At 35.0% G+C, this 20,184-nt stretch overlaps 1 protein-coding gene and 1 long non-coding RNA gene across 3 annotated transcripts in view; one reads left to right on the top strand and one right to left on the bottom strand.

Annotated features, from left to right (window-relative positions):
• KEA3 (K+ efflux antiporter 3) overlaps positions 1-20,184 on the bottom strand; it is a 187,018-nt gene that overhangs the window by 71,644 nt on the left and 95,190 nt on the right. For both annotated transcript variants that reach the window (XM_089786848.1, XM_089786847.1), the window contains exons 5-8: positions 11,169-11,270; positions 10,166-10,243; positions 3,616-3,684; positions 3,452-3,502 (exon numbers count right to left, since the gene is read on the bottom strand). In XM_089786848.1, the coding sequence (XP_089642974.1) occupies positions 3,452-3,502; positions 3,616-3,684; positions 10,166-10,243; positions 11,169-11,270 (300 nt within the window). The remainder of the gene's footprint in view (positions 1-3,451; positions 3,503-3,615; positions 3,685-10,165; positions 10,244-11,168; positions 11,271-20,184) is intronic.
• The window catches only part of LOC149551292 (uncharacterized), a 248,345-nt gene that overhangs the window by 197,610 nt on the left and 30,551 nt on the right, over positions 1-20,184 (top strand). The window lies entirely within an intron of this gene.

The following is a 20,184-nucleotide window of genomic DNA, read 5'->3' as shown; positions in this document are numbered from 1 at the left end:
AGAAAACATATTCACACAATAACCAGAATTCAAATGGCATCATGTGTCTAAATTCTCCAAGATTAGCCACAAGGTATGAAAACAAATGATGGGAATGCCTGTGAGGGTTCTTCGATATTATAGTGCACTTCATATCTACCGGACCTTTTCACCAACCAATTACATTATTGGAGAATTGCAACTGTCCCTTCAATATGTTTATCGATCCTTGAGTATGGTCATGACATTTGTTTGATCCATGTTTTCCATTTGAGAATGCTCTTTTGTAGCTTCTAAAGTAATTGAAAATAGTCATTGCCTTCGAGGGGAGACATAATAGGTAGGTATTGTTGATGGTCAATTTATTTGCAATTTCACCTTGACACATTTCCTCTAGGAATTTTTGATCAAACAGTTGGAGTGTATCGATTATGTTTCCACATTTTCATGATTCCACTTGATGAATGGCAACAAGCTCTCCCACCATTTTGTGCATAAATGTTTGAGAGGACAGGTACGTCTACAATATCTGACAAATCTCTGCTTTTATGGATGTCTGTGTGCTACCTTTAATATTCCATGATCTCATATTGTATCGGCTTAAAATACCATCTCATACTTACTCCCCACTTGGTGCTACGGGGAGGATGTTGGTATTGACTTCAATGTTCTTTTGCTCTCATGCTAAGCTATCATGTGGCATCAACTCGCACAACCACAAACTAATCTCTTCTTTTTTTTGCTCTTGCACTAGCCTGAATGCACGCTTTTATAGAACAGGGAAGACATAGCTGCACAACTGTTGTAGATCTTCAATATTCATTGAAGTATGCAACCAGACAGTTGGAAAGCATCATAGGAGACTCAAATTTCACATATACCTCTTTTCAGTGGAGTATTTTGTCAAATAGTTAATGTGCATACTCAAAACTCCATCTTTGAGTAGAAAACTGCAACAGAGCTTATCACATTGGCTCTGTCAATACTAACGGCATTTGCTTGAAGGATCTTATTAAACATTTCACAAACCCATTGTGTTCCATGGAATCAATTCCTTTGAGGGGCATGTCAAAACAACTCGAGCCTTAACTTTGTTTCCACATTTTGCATGTAACTCTATCTCTGCTATGCATATTTACTCAAGCAAACTTATAAAGTATTTCCAATGAAGTTATCTTTGTATTCATTGTAACCAATGCATTCTACAAGATTCCATTCCTTGCCAAACTTTAAATCTTCTTTAACAGAACGATTTAGGCTATTCTTGCAAACATGGTACATATCAGATGACCACAATTATTTGAGGCAGGTTGTCAAACAGCTATCGTTGCCTTTGCTGCTGTCACATTTTAGCATGCATGTTTGCCAGATCGTTTCCAGCTATAATGTTTGACATAACTAACAAATTATTAATGCTTTTTAATAACTGCAAAGACTTCATCTCCTATGCAAGTACCCGGCCAGTGCTTACTATTTCAAATGTATTTATCTGTGAACTGTTTTAGTTCCAGCATATTAATAGAATACTCTGCATTTAGTTTCTTAACAACAGCCCAAATTCATACAGGCATTATCTATGCTCTCATATTTTGCATGTCACTGTTCTGAATGTTTCCATACTCTTCAAAGAATCTGTGAAGTGTACATTGCATTTACTAAAATCATTAGAGTGCATTTTCATCACCATTGCTAGAGGAATTAAGCGAAGGCTGTCGAGGCCGACTTACCAGATGCACTGGGTTAAAATTTTCTACTTAGGTTTCTTTGACAGTTATTTGGAGTTTTAAAAGGGAGTTAAGAATACTCACAATCTCAGCATTCATAATTTTAAGTGTTTGAGATGCTCATTTTTAGAGCGGTTACAACTTAATTGTTTGTGAGTGCTCAATTTTTGAGCATTCAAGAGTCAAAACCAATTTTGGTTTTGATTGCTCGAGTTTTGAGCATCTTGAACTTGCTTTGGTTGAGAATGCATGGCTTTTGGGCATTTTAAACAATAGAGCATAACTTTGAGAGTTTTTCACAGTTTTCACGAGAATAGACTTATTTTGAAGGTATGAACAAGGGGAAGTTTTAAACAACTAAAAGTTTTCCAAAAAAGAAAAAACTTAAACCATTTATTAAAAATTAAAACGTTGAGCCATATATTTGGTGAAAAAGCTAGAACAATATTTTTTTTAAATTGGATTTGTGGGAAATGGGGCAACATGGCTCTATGAAAAATAAGAGCAAGAAATGCATGTGAAAATGATGTTGGAGAGTGGTTTCTGTTTAATATTGGTCCACCCATCCATCACAATAGAACAACTTGCCCTCATCCAAGTTCGTATATGAATTGTTTTTAAATCAGACTTTGTATTTGCCTTCCTAGTTGTTAAATTTCAATCCTTTGGCTATATCAGATTGCATATAGAATTGTGTTCATATATTGCAACATCGTTAAATCATTGGGAATACTCATTGCCGTTGCAGCTTTAACATTTCAAGCATTTTCCTTATCTCTCATATGTGCAATCAAAACCAAAAAAGAAAAATATATCTCAAAAGAAAACAAAAACACATTCCAAATTAAACACAACAGCAATATCAGTAATCAGAAAAGAAAATTCAGTACTGGTAAAGGTTGAACCAGCAGGGTTCATTACATTTGGGAAGGCAGCACACTAGAGACACCTTCTGTTGCAATAGAAGGCATCTTTATGGGGTGAAACCTATGTCACCGAGTCTAATTAAAGTCTTTGAGGTCACCAGGGTCTTCAAGATACACCTTTTTTCCTCAGAAACTTTTAATTTTAAATGACCATTTTGTAAATAATCCACAGGGAACTTTCCCTTCCTCATTCTCTCATCGTTTCTTCCTCCTTTTGTGATTTGAGTTATTTTATGATTTTTATATTTATAACTTTCCATTTTTTTCAAATGCAGCATCTACATGCAATGCTATCCCCAAAGGCTTGATGTTTAATGTCCCCTGTCTGCTCAAGTGACTGCATGTTCCATTTCTGAACACTCCCTGAATCATACCTTGTTTACAATTTGTTCGCATTAGAATCATACAAATTGTAACATTTTGTTAACTATCCTTTTTCAGTTTTCCCACCACCAATCACCAAAAAGGCTATATGCAAAATCTAAGGAACACATACAGAAATATGGAGGTCGCAAACAGTTTTATTCATGTAAGTAACAAGATTAACAAACAATGAACATTAACATATAATGATGCAAGGCAAAAGAGCTCTTTTGGGAATGATTAACTTTTTGTCCCCATTGACGACTAGAGCTCCTCAAAGAGAAAAGAAACTTCGATTTTGAAAAAGGAAAAATAATTATTGTAGTTTGATGTTTATTATAAACAAATATCATTTTAGGAAAAGAAACAAGATAGCATATCTAGCAATGAATTATTTACGTGAATGGAAAGTCATTGATCTTAGTAAACATCATAAATGTGAAGACTGAAAAAAGTCACCTGACTCTCTAGAATTGGTAGTATCACCAATAATGGCACAACTGCAATGTCCTGCACAACACCACCATAAAAGCTGACATTTAATTATACAATATCCTTTACTTCAATAAAATAAAATAAACCAAATTATAAAAAAAAGACACAATCAAATCACAAGGGAAGACCTGGAGTAAAAGGATCCCAAGTGTCGCTGAACCAAATCGAGTTGGTAGCTCACCTTTCTCTGCAAGTAGCTACAATTTATGAATTTAAGATAAGTTACAAAGAAATAATTCCACTATTTAAGAAATATTGTCTTCTTACCTTCGTGACTAAACTTCAAAAAAAAATCTAGTCATTTATCTACAAAAATATATATCCATGAAATGGCTATACATTTAAACAAACAGAAAGATTACTTTACCACAAAAAAGCTATTTAGGAATTATTTTCTATATGTGCACTGCCACTTCTTGTCATCTAGTCACAAAAACATTTTCACGTTAAAACTAGGGATCTTAGCCATGACAATTTAAATGTTTAACAGTGTTAAATAATAGGCAAAGGATTGAATCATCATGAATTAAAAGTTGAGGAATACAGATAAGCCAAAAAAATTAATCAGCAAAATGATTAGAATTATATTATATTGAAGTGTCCATATAGAATTGTAGTATGAATATCTCTGCTGTCAACCATGCTGAGGACTTTACAACAAAAAAGGGCCATAAAACAGGGCTCTTACATAACATAAACTACTTATACTCTGGATTTATTATGGTTTTAAGTACAGATTTTCTCTCATTCAACAAGAGCTATTAAAGTAACCAAAGTACCAAAGTTTTGTATTAAAACTAGCCTTTCAAAGACTCTTGTTCTGCTAAGTAGAGCAAACATTATGTGGACTTGTGGTGTCCAGGAAAACAAATTAATCGTATCTTTCCTTGAGGTGCGATCCATCTTGTTTCCTAGGTGTCTATTTCTTCTTGTGTTGCTTCATAAGCCAGTTAAAACTGACAAGTTGTGAACTTCTGGGACTAATAGACATCCTATACACTTATTTGGGAAGGAAACCTACAAAAAGCTTAGTAATCCAGCCAATGAATGCCTTTTCTCTGTGAGTGTATTTTCAAAGACTAATTGAGACTTGTCTAAACTTGTTTGTTTTCCTTGTAAAAGAATCGGTCTTTTTTAATCCTCTTCATGGATAATAGCAGAGCGTCAGTCGCAACTTTGAGTCGGGTACAGTTGTTCTGCCTATCTTGTTCATGTTTTCCCATAACATTCTTATGACATTTGATATATTAAAGCATTCTGCTTAACCTTTCGGCCATGATGATAAACAGATTTGCTAATAATGAATTGAAATGTTTGAATTCTCTTGTTCACTTCAAAATAGAGTCTAGATCTCAGAATATCATTCATCAGGATTGAAAGCATAATGATTAACACACAGTTCTCCATCTAGTGAAGAGTATGCCCATTAACATCAAATTCCCTCTTTATAGGAATGATGAAGTCCAAATTGCTTACACAGACATATGTTCCCATATTAATCTTGACTATCAAACAAAGAAGATTTTATGTATTTGGTATACAAAAAAGTAAAAAAGTAAAAATTGATTTCCTATATAATAATTATTCCATCAAAGATTTTTCAATAATTTGCAAATTTAATTTGTGAAGAAGATATTTGTTGTAGAATTAACTACATCTGAATAACAATTGCTTTGGACATTATTTTGTATACTCTGTTATGTGTAGGTATGGGGTAGTATGTATCCCAATAGGTCTTCCTTCTTGTGTATTAGTTCCAGATTAATGAAATCAATCAACCTCAATTTCTCTCTTGAACTACTGAATTCCTGCAATGCACTGAGCAGAGATCTCTTACTTACATTCCAAACTACTTCAAAACTTGTTCTTGAAATGACTCTGGATCTTGTGTTGTGCAATTTATTATGGAAGTAATTGGTAAAATACTTGCTTGATATTAACAGAGACCCAAAGGTCAATATATACAAAACAATGAGATGATGTTTCCTTAGGAAATGATTGTAAATAATAGAAACATTCTATTCTAGAGAAACCAAAAAACGAAAGCAAGCTAAAGCTTAATAGATATTTACAGTAGATAACCATTAACTAATAATAGACGACTTATCTATTATTGTAATACACTCCCTTAATAGTTAATCTATCTAACAAACCAAGTTGTCCTTTGAATTTGACAAACTTACCAGGACCAAGAGGCTTGGTGAGAATATCTACAATCTGGTCTGTGATAGGAACATACTGCAAATCTATAATCCCGTCTTCAATCAGCTGCTGTATGTAATGACAATGAACATCCACATGCTTGGATCGTTCATGGAAGACTGGATTTCGTGCTAACTTGATAATGCCTTCATTCTCAACAAATAGAGTAGTCGGTCCTACTGGTGACATCTGCATATCCCCAAGCATCCGACGAAGCCAAACAGCTTCACATCCAGCCTTAACAATCCATCTGTATTCGACCTCTGTAGAAGAGAGAGAAACTGCTTGTTGCTTCTTGCTGGTCTATGTGATTGCACCGGATCCCAAAATTGAACACATATCCAAATGTTGACTTTTTATCATCAATAGAGCCTGCCCAATCTAAATCTGTGAACCCATTGAGTTTAGGATTAGAACTTCGAGAGTATAGAAGTCCATAATCTGAAGAGCCTTTCACATAATGAAACACACGCTTTGCTGCCATCCAATGATCAGCCTTAGGAGCTGTCATAAAGCGTGAAATATTGCTGATTGTGAAGCTAATATCAGGCCTATTAGCAACAAGGTAGATGAGGTTGCCTACTAGTTGCCTATATGTAGTATCATCAACGGAAGGAGAATCAGACTTTGCTGATAACTTGAGACCTTTCTCCATAGGTGTAGATGCAGGTTTGCAATCCTGCATTCGGAATTTGTCTAATAGGGCCCTGGCATATTTGGACTGAGAGATGAATATACCAAAAGACTGTTGCCAAACTTCAACACCTAGGCAATAATGCATGAGCCCAAGGTCAGTCATATCAAAAGACTGGCATAAATTCTGTTTGATTTGCTGAATCAAAGATGCCAAACTACCAATGATGATCAGATCATCCACATAGATAACCAGAAGGATGATGTCACTATCAGTAGTCTTGATGTATAGATTTGAATCTAAAGAACTCCTCTTGAAGCCTTGATCTCTGAGGTACTTATCAATTTTTATGTACCATGCCCGAAGGGCTTGCTTCAAGCCATAGAGAGCTTTTACCAATCTGAGAACCTGATGGTCTTTACCAGCAACCTTGAAACCAGGAGGCTGCGTCATGTAGACCTCTTCATGGAGATCACCATTCAAGAAAGCACTCTTGACGTCCATCTGATGGACCTTCCAGCCAAATTGTGCTACCATGGCTAGGACTAATTTGATGGTGCTCATCTTTGCAGTAGGAGCAAAGGTCTCCTCATAATCAATGCCCTGACGCTCAGAAAAGCCCTTCACCACTAAATGAGCTTTGTACTTATCCAAAGTACCATCCGACTTGTATTTGATTTTGTAGACCCATTTGCAGTCAATGGGTTTCTTCCCTAGTGGAAGATCAGAAAGGACCCAAGTGTTGTTCTTCAATAGGCTCTAGTGTTCAGATGTCATGGCTTGTTCCCAATCTGGAATTCCTTTGGCCTCAAAATATGTTTGAGGTTCAAACACACTGTGAATGTTGGCCATGAGAGCAAAGTTAACAAAATCTAGAGTTTTTCTCTTTTTCCAAGCAACTCTCCCATCAATGAGCTCATCATCACGAAGATCAGCAAGTGTCTTAGCCCACCACTTAGGCCAAATAGGAGAATGACCAACATTAGTACTAGGAGATGCTTGATTAGCAAGATCCTCATCAGAAGAATCTGGATCAAACTTAGGTGAAGTATCTACAAAGCGAGGTGATCTTGTAGTAGAGGCCGAAGGTGTCTGTACAGGTATCACTAGAATAACTAGAGCTGTAGGAGCTACTGGAGCCCTCCCATCAGGTGGACCTAATGGAAGCCGAACTCCCAAATCATGAGCCATCATAGGCTGGTCTGTTGGATCAGGAATAGGAGAAACAAGCGTGAATGGTCCACGCTGCTCATCAAAGACTACATCACAACTGTATATGAGACGAGATGTCTCAACATTGATCAGGCAGTAGGCTTTGTGAAGATTTCTATATCCAACAAGCATGAGTTTTTGACTCTTGGCATCCAACTTGGTGCGTGAAGCATCAAGGATCCAAACAAAAGCAAGGGAGCCAAAAACCTTCAAGTGACTGATTCTAGGCTTGCGACCTGACCAGGCCTCTTCCGGAGTTTTACCTTTGACCGCCACTATGGGTGACCAATTCAACAAATAAACTGCAGTGTAAACTGCTTCGGCCCAAAACTACTTCAGAACATGTCTGTGTTCGAGCATGGAATGAGCCATCTTGGTGATTGTCCTATTCCGACGTTCAACTACATTGTTCTATTGTGCGTGTGGGGTGTGGTTAACTGGTGTTTGATGCCATGTGTATCCAAGAAGCTAGAGAAAGCATTAGAACTCATATTGTGCCCTAATGCATGTAAAAGGCAAGTTAAACCCTTGTTGTACCACCATAGATCAACATCTAGTGGTTGTGGGAGTCATCATAGCATTAATAGCTACTTCTAGATCCAAACGTGATACTCTAGTAAAATGTCCAAAAAACCTTGGGGCCAATGAGGTTGGAGGAAGCGAGGAATAATTAATAGGTAAGGAACAAGAACTTGATCCAAATGTCCCATGGAAACTCAACGTTCCCCACAGACCAAAATGAGGAGGAATAGGAAAGGAGCAAGGACATTTGATAAAAGCAAGAGTACTTCAAACCACCATTAGTTTTCATCACTCAATAGGGCCAATTCTACTCATTGTGATTACTAGGGCCTTACCCTAACTCAAACCATACCCTACCAATACTCTCTGCTGAGATAGTTTCAGCCTTCAGGACTCAGATTCGGCATTGTGGAAAAGAGATTTAGGTATTTGACAAACAATAGTTGGAGATCACTTGCCGTTTGCACAAGACAAATCAGATCAACCCAAGAGTAGCTCACAGGATAGAGCACAAGGATAAATCAAATGAAGCACTCACATGCTACTTTGGAGCAATCCACTATCGCTTCAACCTCACCAGGTGGGCCAAAACTTCCTAACTCCAAGGAAGGACAGATCTACTCTATATTGCCTAATCCTAAGGAAGGACAGATAAACCCAGACATATTTTTCCTCAATAGGTGCAACATCATACTGAATATTGCGAGTGGATATACCTAGGGTTCTAGGCTATAGTTGAAAATTAATCTGTAAGCTCTTATCTGCATAAAGCGGGGTATACCTCTCATCTGATGAACTTTATGTCAATGGACTGATCTATCAATTTAGCATCATTTGATTTCAGACCTGTAATTCATGTGGATTAATTAAGGAGGATACAATAATGATATTCAGGCCCAAGTGACAGTATAAATTTAAAAAAATGGTTCATTAAATCTAAGAAGCATGACATTACATCCATTTGCAGCATAACGAACCAGATAAAATATGTATTTTATTAAAATGGATAATTACCTGGCCCGTGAATGGGCTCAACTGGGTTAATCCGTCATCTGAGCTGGATGATGATGTAGTGTGGGTAAAACCAAGGGTTGGTGGAAATGCAATTTTGAACAGATAGTCTGATGATTATTGTGGGAGAGATGTTTAATGAAGAGGAAAAAATCATCATAGAAGAAACAGAGATGTGTTCTTTATGATTATTACTCAAGGATTGCAGTTAAGTGAAGCAAAGGACATTATTAGAGCGGTGATGGAGACCATTACTCCACAAGAATTCCTTAGGGGCATGGATAACATTCTTGAGTGATTGATTCTAGGTTTGGGGATAAATATGTTTGATTGACAAGGTGGATTGGAGAAGATTGAAGGGACTAAATACACCCCATTTGTGTTGTGGTTGATGATAAATGTCGAAGGCAAAGATTTAAGGATGCTCTTTGTGGATGCTTAGCACTAAAATTGGTTGTGATGATTCACTTGTTGGATAAAGACATTGCCGAAATGAAGTGAGCAGTTGGCTGGACAAAGGAGGATGAGTTGAGAATGAACATTTTGGCTCCAGTTGAGCAGAGAAGCACGAGGTGAGAACAATGTTGCTTGAGGACCTAAGTTTACTAAAGAGAGGCTGAATGAATGGCATTGAATGTTGCTTGAGGACCTAAGTTTACTAAAGAGAGGCTGAATGAATGGCATCGTGAGCATAATGGTGGAAGGAACGAGCACAATGTGGCACCAAAAAGATGAGGAGGCAGGGATTGCAAGTGGTCCAAAGGTCATGTTTGTCTTTGGTTGATGGTTTAAAAAAAAAGTTAAATCTTACATTTATCATGGGTTTGGTCTTTTTTGTAAACAGTGTAATTGTGTTTGGGGTTGATGGCATGAGATAATGCGATGTTTTTTTACTGAGAAAATTTGTAGATGGTTCTGTAAATGCCGAGGAAGGGCTAGTTGTTGGTAGGCTCGGTGAAGTTCACAGATGTTATAATGAACTTCATTTTGGCAATGCTAGGTGAGCTAGGGTTTCTGCTGTTTTAAAAACTGCTTTGTACTTATCCTTTACTATTAATAATATCAAAATCTATTATCAAGAAAAAATGGATGATTACCTGGAGGACAAAAGCTGAAGAAGACAGAGATAAAGCAGCTCCAATCACCACAGCTTCATCAATGCTTCTTATGTTCACCTGTATTAGTTCAAATTTTGTTAAAAACAATTAGGAAACAAAAAATTGAATATTCAGAGATAGTATAGATAATTAATGTAAATCTCATGTACAATATATAACCTTAATCCTAAGGTGGATTAATTTAGCTTCAGATTCAATGTACAGAGAAATTGAAATAAAAATACCCTAAAGGGACAGTTACACCATACCAACATTGCTTAAAAAGGCAATCCAAGAGATATCTCAATATGAGATTCCAAGGATACTATCCTAATCATAGTTTGCAAACTCGGACTCGGAGAATTCTCGGCAAGCCCAAAAATTTTAACTCGGCAAAAACCCGGAGAAAACTCGACAAAAACTCAACAACTTAGAAAGAAGTAAATATTAAATTCTCTTGAATAAGGATATTTTATTTGTAAAAATCAATTACAAAATGTATTAAATTAAAAATTTACATCTTGAAAGAGAAAATGCATGGTTTTGTACCAAAAACAGCATGTGAAAAACACATTTTAACCAGCATTTTACCTGCATCAACATTTTTGCCCCTAGATTTTTGTGTCTATAAAAACGCGAGAGTTATACTTGAGAGTACTCGCCCAACAACAAAAAAATGGAGAGTACTCAACAACTCGGGGAGTACTCGGAGAGTTTGCAAACTATGATCCTAATAATATTACTGCTCAAAAGTACAAATAATATATAATCCATGATTACATACAATGGTAGATGTCACTATATTTGCTTCTCTTCTAAAAATACCAGGGTTAGGGTAAACCCACAATCTGACCAATACATATTAGGTTGACAGATCCAATTACAACTCATTTCACAAGTTACCCCTTCAACCATTCCGTTAAAAAGGAGAATCACAGTTCAATCAGTATCTCATTTTGTATCAGATGACACATAGATTTAAATAATCAGACCTAATTCTTACCAAGTCTGATGTGGAATGAAACAAGAACTGTAGAATTTTTGTGCCAATTGCTCCATTTGGGGGAAGTTCAAATGCTGTGAAAGCCAAAGTAGACAATATCATCTGTGAAAGAAAAATCACATCAGTTAAAATGAAAATAATAATCCCTCAAATGCTTCTTTTTCCCTCATTAATTAAGTAGAAATATTAAACTTTAGAATTCAGAGGTACTAAAATGGAAACAATAGTCTTTCCAGAATTTCAAACCTAAAAGTAGTAACTACCATCCAAATCAATCACATATTATCAATTGCATAACACTAAGACTCGGCTAGAGTCCAAAATCATGCTTTCTGTTCAACAGGAAATTTATGCCATAATACTTAATACATAAATTGGAACGGTTGTATTAAAAAATGAGATAGTTGCAGGTGCACAACATTGGTTTTTTCCCTTTTATGGAACATTTCAGATGGTTAAAAAGATTGATGCCTCTCAATCTACTTTATAAATTGCTATCTGAAATCTTAAGAAGTTTACTGTGAAGGAAATTAATAATGCATTAAGCAAGACAGTTGCAGGTGCATGACATTGGTTTTTCCCTTTTGTGGCATATCTTCAGATGGTGAAAAAATTTGATGCCTCTCAATCTACTTGATAAATTGCTACCTGAAATCTTAACATACATTTTCAATAAATGTATTCCAGACACAAATTATGCATTGGTAAATGAAAAACTAGTGTTCAAATAGATATATGAAATATATATAGTCAATTCAAATAAAAAATCTACTTAATTAAGAGGAATTTAAGGAGAGTGAAAAATTCAATACATCCCAGAACTCATCACCAATGCTCATATAAGATTCTTGATAACAACATTGTCTGAACAATTGTTATTTTGTTGGTGTGTCTTCTTTTTATCAAATGTTAACTAGTTCTGATTCTTTATGCAACAAGTTTCAGCTTCTAGTGCATCAGGAGACATGATAAAGAAGTGAAAATTTGAAATTCTTTCTTGAAGACAAAGATACAAGCTAAACTTCAATATAACTCAAGATCAAATCCATTAAGCAAAGGAAGTTTTTCAGAGGATAGATAAATGGTGCTTTCTCTTTCAACTATAGCCCCCCGATATGTTTCTTGTAATCTCTACAAGGGATTTTGCTGAATTCAGGGTGTCGAAATCACATTTTACTCCTGCAATAAAATCTTTTGTCAAACAACTTTTATAAGGTTATTATTGAGTACTTGAGAGCTGACCTTTGAGAGAAATCCCACTAAATTCAAAACTTTTAAAAAACAATTGCGGAAAATGATCTTCCAATAATTTGAAATGTTGATAATAACATTTTACAAAATAGCGCACATGAAGTACACACTTAACAAGCAAATATATGCATGAATCTAACGATGATAAAAATAGTACTTCACTTGGTGGCTAAGTTACCTAGTTTGCCACCCTAGCCCTCTTAACCAAGCAAATTTCAAAATGGTTTGTGGTCTTGGTCGGGTTTGCCTATGGGTTCAAATAGGGTTTGAACCTAGGCGAGCTGGTTCATCCAAGACGAACCTAGGTTGAACCAAGGTTGAACAAGAGAACCCAAATAGACCAAGTGTAAACCACGTACAATTCCATTCAGAAACATTTTATAATTTAGTGTGGAAAACAATTATTACAGAATTTAATTAAGGTCTATAACATTACAAAACAAAATTTATTGAAGTCCAAATACTTATTATATCATATTAAACTATCCCTCAAGATTTCTTCTAGTGAACTTTTTGTATCCAATCATTGATAATGATCCCTGTCCAATCAATTGGAAGCTCTCTATATTGATTGATCATATTTGAAACATTAAACAATATCTTCAATAGGAGAAGGTAGTTGCAAGCTACTTTTATAACATTTTTCAAGTAGGATATCAATTACAAACAAACAAGCTCTTTGTATATTGAAAAAGTAATATTTGAGGGCTTGGAAAGCGAGAATGTTATGTGCAGCTGATCCCATTGGTATTAGCACTGTTTGTGAACCAACTAATGCCTTTGATAAAGGAGAAGAAGATGGAGATTTTGATATTCCATTAGATGATTGAAACTTAGTATAAAATTCCAATTGTTGGAAGTCAAAACAATGATACTTGAACTCAATATTATTATTTTAATACTCAAATCTCGATATGATGCTATGATAACAAGTTTATAGTGTTTTTGTTGTTTTTCTGATACTATGTGGCATTCTAATCTTAATTCATGTTTCTAGGCCGCATATATATATATATATATATATATATATATATATATATATATATATATATATATATATATATATATATATATATTTCACATGTATTTGTATTAATGAACCCAAACTCCATTTCAAAATTTTGCCATAATGTTGAACCGGTTCTTCAAACTCAAACTGGCAACTCAGCTTGGTGGTAACCCTATGCTAGCACATTTTGATGTTCCACATTACCATTTTGATGAGATGGCCTTAGGTTTGATTATGGAATTTATCTACAAATTGTTTATGTTGGCATTTGATATAAGTGATTCAGTGGCTAGAATTTCATACCAACATTATGTTGAGAGACAAATATTATAGCTTATAGTATGCCTCTAATTTAGATGAACTATGTCAATTGCATGAAAATGGGATAGAGCCCCAACCATGACATCACATAAACCAAGACCAACAAATGAACATGAAGATCAATAAGACAGGTTACCAACAGATTACTTGTTCTTATCCAAGTGTCTTTGAACCCAAACTGACAGCTTAGCTTGGTGGCTACCCTATACTGGCACATTTTGGTGTTCCACATTACCATTTTGATAAGATGGCCTTAGATTTGATAATGGGTTTTATCTACGAACTGATTATGTTGGGATTTGACATAATTGATTCAGTGGCTAAAAGTTATACTGAAATTATGTTGAGAGTCAATATTATAGCTTTTAGTATGCCTCTATTTTAGATGAACTATGTAAATTGCATGAAAAAGGGATAAAGCCCCAACAATGACATCGCATAATCCGGGACCAACAAATGAACATGAAAGACAGAGGACAGCCTAGCAACAAATTACTTGTCCCTGTCCAAGTGTCTCTGTAAATTAACATAATAAAACCAAGCTAACATAAGACTGGAAGGTACCTTATTGGCAATCTTCCTGGATAAGATCTCTATTTTTCGTTTGTATGAATTTAACAACCATAGGCATTAGTGGCATTAACTCATATTTCATGACTTTCAGATTTATATCCTTTTCCTACATGATGCCTTGATGATTTCAGTAACATTCGATGATAAACCACCATGGCAGATATGATGTGAGTTCCACAAGCTATCTTAAAAAGCTATAGCACAGCATACTTCTTGGACGTTTAGATAGTAAAATTATTCTAACCACCTAGTTCAAATGATACGGCATAGTGGGCACACGACATGAACAGTTATGAGTGAACAGACCGATAAAATGTCTATCTTGAGGGACATGAAAATTGGTGTACACTTGAAGCATATGAGCTCCAACTATGAATAATGAATAGTTATTAATAAATAATGAATAGTGGTAATAGCCATATCAATTATTAAAGGGTAAAGGACACTAAATCATTGATCAAGACATTGATATTAAAGAATAGAATATGAAGCATCAAGATGTTGAAGACCCACACACAGAAATTTAGGACTGAAGAAACGACACTCGGACTCGCTAAGGCTGACACAATTCAGGACCTGGTAAAATAATAACAAGACTCCGCAAAAACTCGAGGCTTAGCAAAAAACAAGTTTCTAGTGAGTCTCGCCTAGGATGAGTTTCTGGAAAATCCTGGGCCCCTGTAACATCCTCCTTATGAATTAGTATTTAATAGTAAAAGAATTTTAAAAAAATAAAAATATTATAATATAATTATAATTTAATTAATGAAAAAACCCCAATGGTGGATATAAAACAGCGACTTGTATAGGGAAGAGGATGATTAACTAATAATAAACCATAAATACTTAATATATATATGAATCTTCAATGATAGCTAAATCCCAAGCAAAGAATGTCAACTTGTAAAATAAAATGATATCGATTAAGGAATCCAAAATGCCAGAAACACTTTGTATGTGTAAGGTGCATAATTATATTGTCTCCGATTTCATTGGAAATATATTGGAGCCAATATTGTATCCATGTGTGCTGCATATATTTCAAGAGGAGCATTTATGGGAGTTAACTACATCATAGATTAAGTCTTCTGCCAGGATTGTTGATGAAGATATGAAAATTGCTAGCAGACTATAATCATTCACAGAGAATGTGAATACAATTAGACAAACTGAAGCAATGGTTGAGCATGAGCAGAAAGAGGCATTTATTGACTTTTCTGTGACAATGATTATTAATAAACAACCACTAAATACAAGCATCCTTAATGAGAATATAAATTGTTGAGTCTCATAGAAGATATTCCAATGAGTTGTGTCCGATTGTGCATGGGAGGTATAAGGAGGAGGTCAAAACAGGAGAAGGGAAGAGGAATAATAAAGGATATAGGACCATTCAATCAACAATCTTCAAATAGCAGAAAATAAGATCACAGAGATGATTAACAGGGAAAAATCAATAGCAAGTATTCATTCCCAAAAGGCATGAACATATCAGATGATGAACAAAGTAAACCAGTGATTCAAAAAGCAATTATGATTAATAAGCATTAAGCAACAAAATAATCAACAGCAATTTATAAGTCTTATAATGCTGTAATCAGTAAGGTTCAAAAGAATGCATCTGTTGGAAAGAATATATCCTTTATGAAACGATGCCTCTCCTAATAGAAACATGAGGATATAAATTCAAATTGACTGAGAGAATATGGTATGAGAAATATGTGCCATATCATAGAAGCACGAATGGATTCAAAGAGCTGAATTGTAAAGTGGAGCAGATATACGTGAACAGAATATATACTGAGATCATTCAATAACAAGAATGAAATAAATGTAGTATTTTACAAGCAGATGTTGTTGGTAAAGAAGGTAGGTGTAAATCGAAGATATATGCGTACAACAGAAAACTTTGAAGAGAAGAGAATATCATATAGAAGGGAATATATAGACAATGGAGATTTGTAAGAAAGAAACATATGGTAGAGGCAAATTTATGAGAAAGGTATATACATACATTCAAGGTAGACTTGCATGAAGAAATCATAAATGACTTATATCATTTAATAGGAGGAAGATTTGTGAAGTATATACACATGAGATTACTATTCTTCTAAAGGATATTGAATTATCCATTTCTTCGAGAAGTAATAATAGATTGAGAGGGGGTTTGTTCCCTCTCCCAAATTGGAGATTATCAAACCAGATCAAATCAAGGGCATTCTTAGTGAGTGTCAAACAATGATCAGGTCATGCTAGGTGGAGGGCCTTCTTAGTGAGTGCCAAACCCAATCCAAGTAATTCTTGGTGGAGTGCATTCTTAGTAAATGCTGAAACAAGATCCAAGACATTCTTGGTGGAGGTTAATTCTTGATGAATGTTGAGACATGATTTAAGCTATGCTTGGTGGAGAGCATTCTTAGTGAAAGTTATAATTCCAAAATGGGATCCACAAAGAGATTTGGACAATCTCTTATAGACCATATATATTGGTATTGGGAAAATACATATGCACATTTGAAGAGTGATACACCTTGGTGGGTATGTATAAGGTTTTCCAAGACTCATAACGATGTATAGACCAATGCTGGTTATCCTAGAGCCCTTACTGGAAATGTGTAATGTCCTCTTTTTAGCCAATGTTTGTTGTTGGTGTTATTAGGCAATCATTGCGACCCTTGTGGGATAATGCAATGGTTTGAGGTTCTCAATTGTTTTGTTATCTTTGGCAAAGGCGACATTACTCCTTTTCAGCATGGTGGTGTACGAGATCTTGCCTTTGCCACTTTATGATTGGCTTGATTTGATGAACTTACTATTTATAGTAAGTCAATCTATAGATGGTTGCTATTTTTGGCAGGGCATTTGGGCATCTAGCTCAATCACTGTGTATCCATAGTTGAATTATTCATCTGAAGGATTCAATAACCAATTAATAAATTTCATTACCATCAACTAAGTCTCAATTAATGATTAAACTAAAAGCTTATGTCATAAAGTTTGGATAAGAGCCATTTAACGTTATTAAATGAGGTTGACTTTGGGGCATTTTAACGTTCAAGGGAAAAACTTTGTATCAAAAGCCATTATGAATTAAAAATACACAAAATGTATTGCCGATGCTCCACGTCGATGGTGTGAAGATGAAGCTAGGGGTCGATTTGCATTTGGGAAACATAAAAGATCAAGGATGAAATTGCATTTCTCCTCCTTGCATTTTGTGAACTCTGTGATGAGTTTGTGTCAAAGGTTTCAATAATTGGTTGTTGAGATAAGTCTATGCACTTTGAATAGGATGTCTTTTGCCAGTGAATTGCGCTAAATTGATGGCTTCATGCAGAGGCCATGTTTGGATATAAAAGGTGTGATTTGGAGTAGACATTCAACATTTTATCTTTGCAAGTCTTTGCATCACAGTATTACTAGGCCACAACATTAATTTAGAGGCTGTGAATATTCCTACTGGCTGCCACAACTAACATCCAAGTTTCCGCTTCACATTTTGGAGGCTGCAATATATTACCAAAGTCAGCATATGAATGTAGAAGCCTCATCTTTGTCTTGTGTGTGCCATTGTTTCAAGATTCAACACCAGCGGCAAAGAAATCTGCACTACTGCACTGCTGCAATCACTTCTGGGGGAAATTCAATGTCATTTGCATATAGTTCCAGGTTCCTTAGTTAATTTGAATAAATGTTAATGCATATTAGATATTGTATATATTTGCAAATAGTTCAAGCAAATAAAGGATCAGTGTGTTTGGTTCTGCATTTGAAATTTCATGCATCGTAACTGTCTCATTTCAAAAATACAAAAAAAGGCACATAGTTTGACAAAACTCAAACAGATACAAAAATTCCAAAACCAAGAAAACATTTGAGCAGCAGTGGTCAGCATTTGAATCCATGGAGGGTTCTTACAAAATGAATCAAAATGAGATGATAAATAGCTAAGGATCATTCTAGATTTATCCATAAGGCAATTAGAGCTCCTGGATTTCCTCAGTAGAGAGGTAGGAACCTGATTTTTAGGTTCTGCCTAAGGATACATATCGACATAGACTCATACAGACATTTGTGAGAAAGGAGATAGAGATGAATCAGTGTTCTCAAGGACACGTCCCCACCCTCTCCAAATCTCAGAGTTTTTGAGACGAGGATGTTTCGAGGATGGGGTAACGCCTTACATTTCTCGTCATCGTCCCCCCACTCTACTACATTTCTCTGTCATCTCAAGGACATTTCCTTTGATTTTTTTACCAATAGGAGGTGGCTTCTTTAAATGGCATGCCATTGGGGGACATCTAGAAGCATTCAAGACTCTTGAAAGTCCCTTGACATCAAAGACATCAAAGTAACTTCTATGTGTTTCCTCAAACATTTCTTCTCAAAAGATTAGAAAAAAAATAAATTAATTTATTATATTATTATTTGACTATGTAATTTCAACCCGAGGTGTTTTACTTTTAAGTTTTAAAGATTATAAAGATTAAAATATTAATAACTAAAGCCTGAAACTTTAAAAAGACTTAGTAACATAATAACATTTTAATTTCTAACTTTGACTAAAGGCCCTACCTCAAAACACATGATGAACCAAACACGTGGGAAAAATAATTTTCAATGCAAACGCCAAAACATCCCTAAACAAATGGAAAATTCCTTCAAACCTCATGTGATCTCATCTCCATAGGCAACCTAATTCAAGTTCGACCCAGTATTTCCCATAGACTTTTAAACTTGAGAGTTGACTTTCAAAGGTGACTTTAAGTTTATACTTATAGTTTATTGAGGTTTTTTCTAAGTTTTCATAGTTCTAAGATAAACAGGTAGTCATTTGAGCACAACTTTTCCTGTGATTGAGTGGCTTCCTTTTCTATGTCTACTATTTTTTATAATTATATAATTGGTTCTTCTTCTTTTTTGATAGGTAATCGCCTAGAGCCTAGATTATTTATCATTCATTTTTATTATTGTTGTTAGATTAATTATTATTATGTGTTAATTTCAAGTAGATTTGAACCCAAGACTCCTCAATGAGAGGCTCGCAATTTACCGATGCGTTTGTAGGCTCTTGCCTATTATATAATTGGTTCTTACTCTATTATTTAGTGTTTTTGAAAAATATATAGAGCCAAGGCTATTCCTTTATGTAAGAACTTGTCATTGAATGTTGGGGGAGCAATTTTCTGCACAAAGACAGAAACAAATTGTTTTTGTGGGATGACTCTCCACATTGTGTTGATTAAATGTAGCTTTAACAATGAAGACATTTTTGTTTCCAATAGATGCGATTCCCTTGAAGGATATCTTTTCGAGGAAAAAATTAAATAAAGTGTGATACATAGAAAGAGTTAGTGACTATTTCGTCTCTTGAAGACGAATTCAAAGACAGATGTAATATGAAGTTTGTTGTGTTGTGTTAGAGTAAATAGTTCTTTTCCATTTCACTGTTAACTTATTTATTAGGAGGATATTATCTATTTAGATATTATATATTCAAGAAGATATTGTCGAGTCATACTTTGACTCCAACTCTTCCTTTGATATGGTTGAGTCCTACTTGAACTCTAACTCCTCCTAAAATGTGGTCGAGTCCAATTTGTACACTACTCTTTCAAAGGATGGTGTTGAGTTCCATCAGGACTTTACTTCCTCCAGGTTGAGACACTTGGCTTATCCTTGTCCATGCCTCCTACAATCTTTTGCCTATATAAACTTGCTAGCTTGCATATATTTTGGATATATTGGAGATATCGAAATGATATGATATAGCATATTAGAAATTTGCCTTGATGTTGTTATGCTTTTGAGCATTACATCAAGATAGTCTACTATTGTTGTTTTGCTTGTTTTATTTCCAGT

The sequence above is a fragment of the Cupressus sempervirens genome, chromosome 6 (assembly GCF_028749045.1).
Source record: "Cupressus sempervirens isolate cs-2001-9-10 chromosome 6, ASM2874904v1, whole genome shotgun sequence".
NCBI classification, from domain to species: Eukaryota; Viridiplantae; Streptophyta; class Pinopsida; order Cupressales; family Cupressaceae; genus Cupressus; species Cupressus sempervirens.
This window is presented reverse-complemented; position numbering and strand designations above follow the sequence as displayed.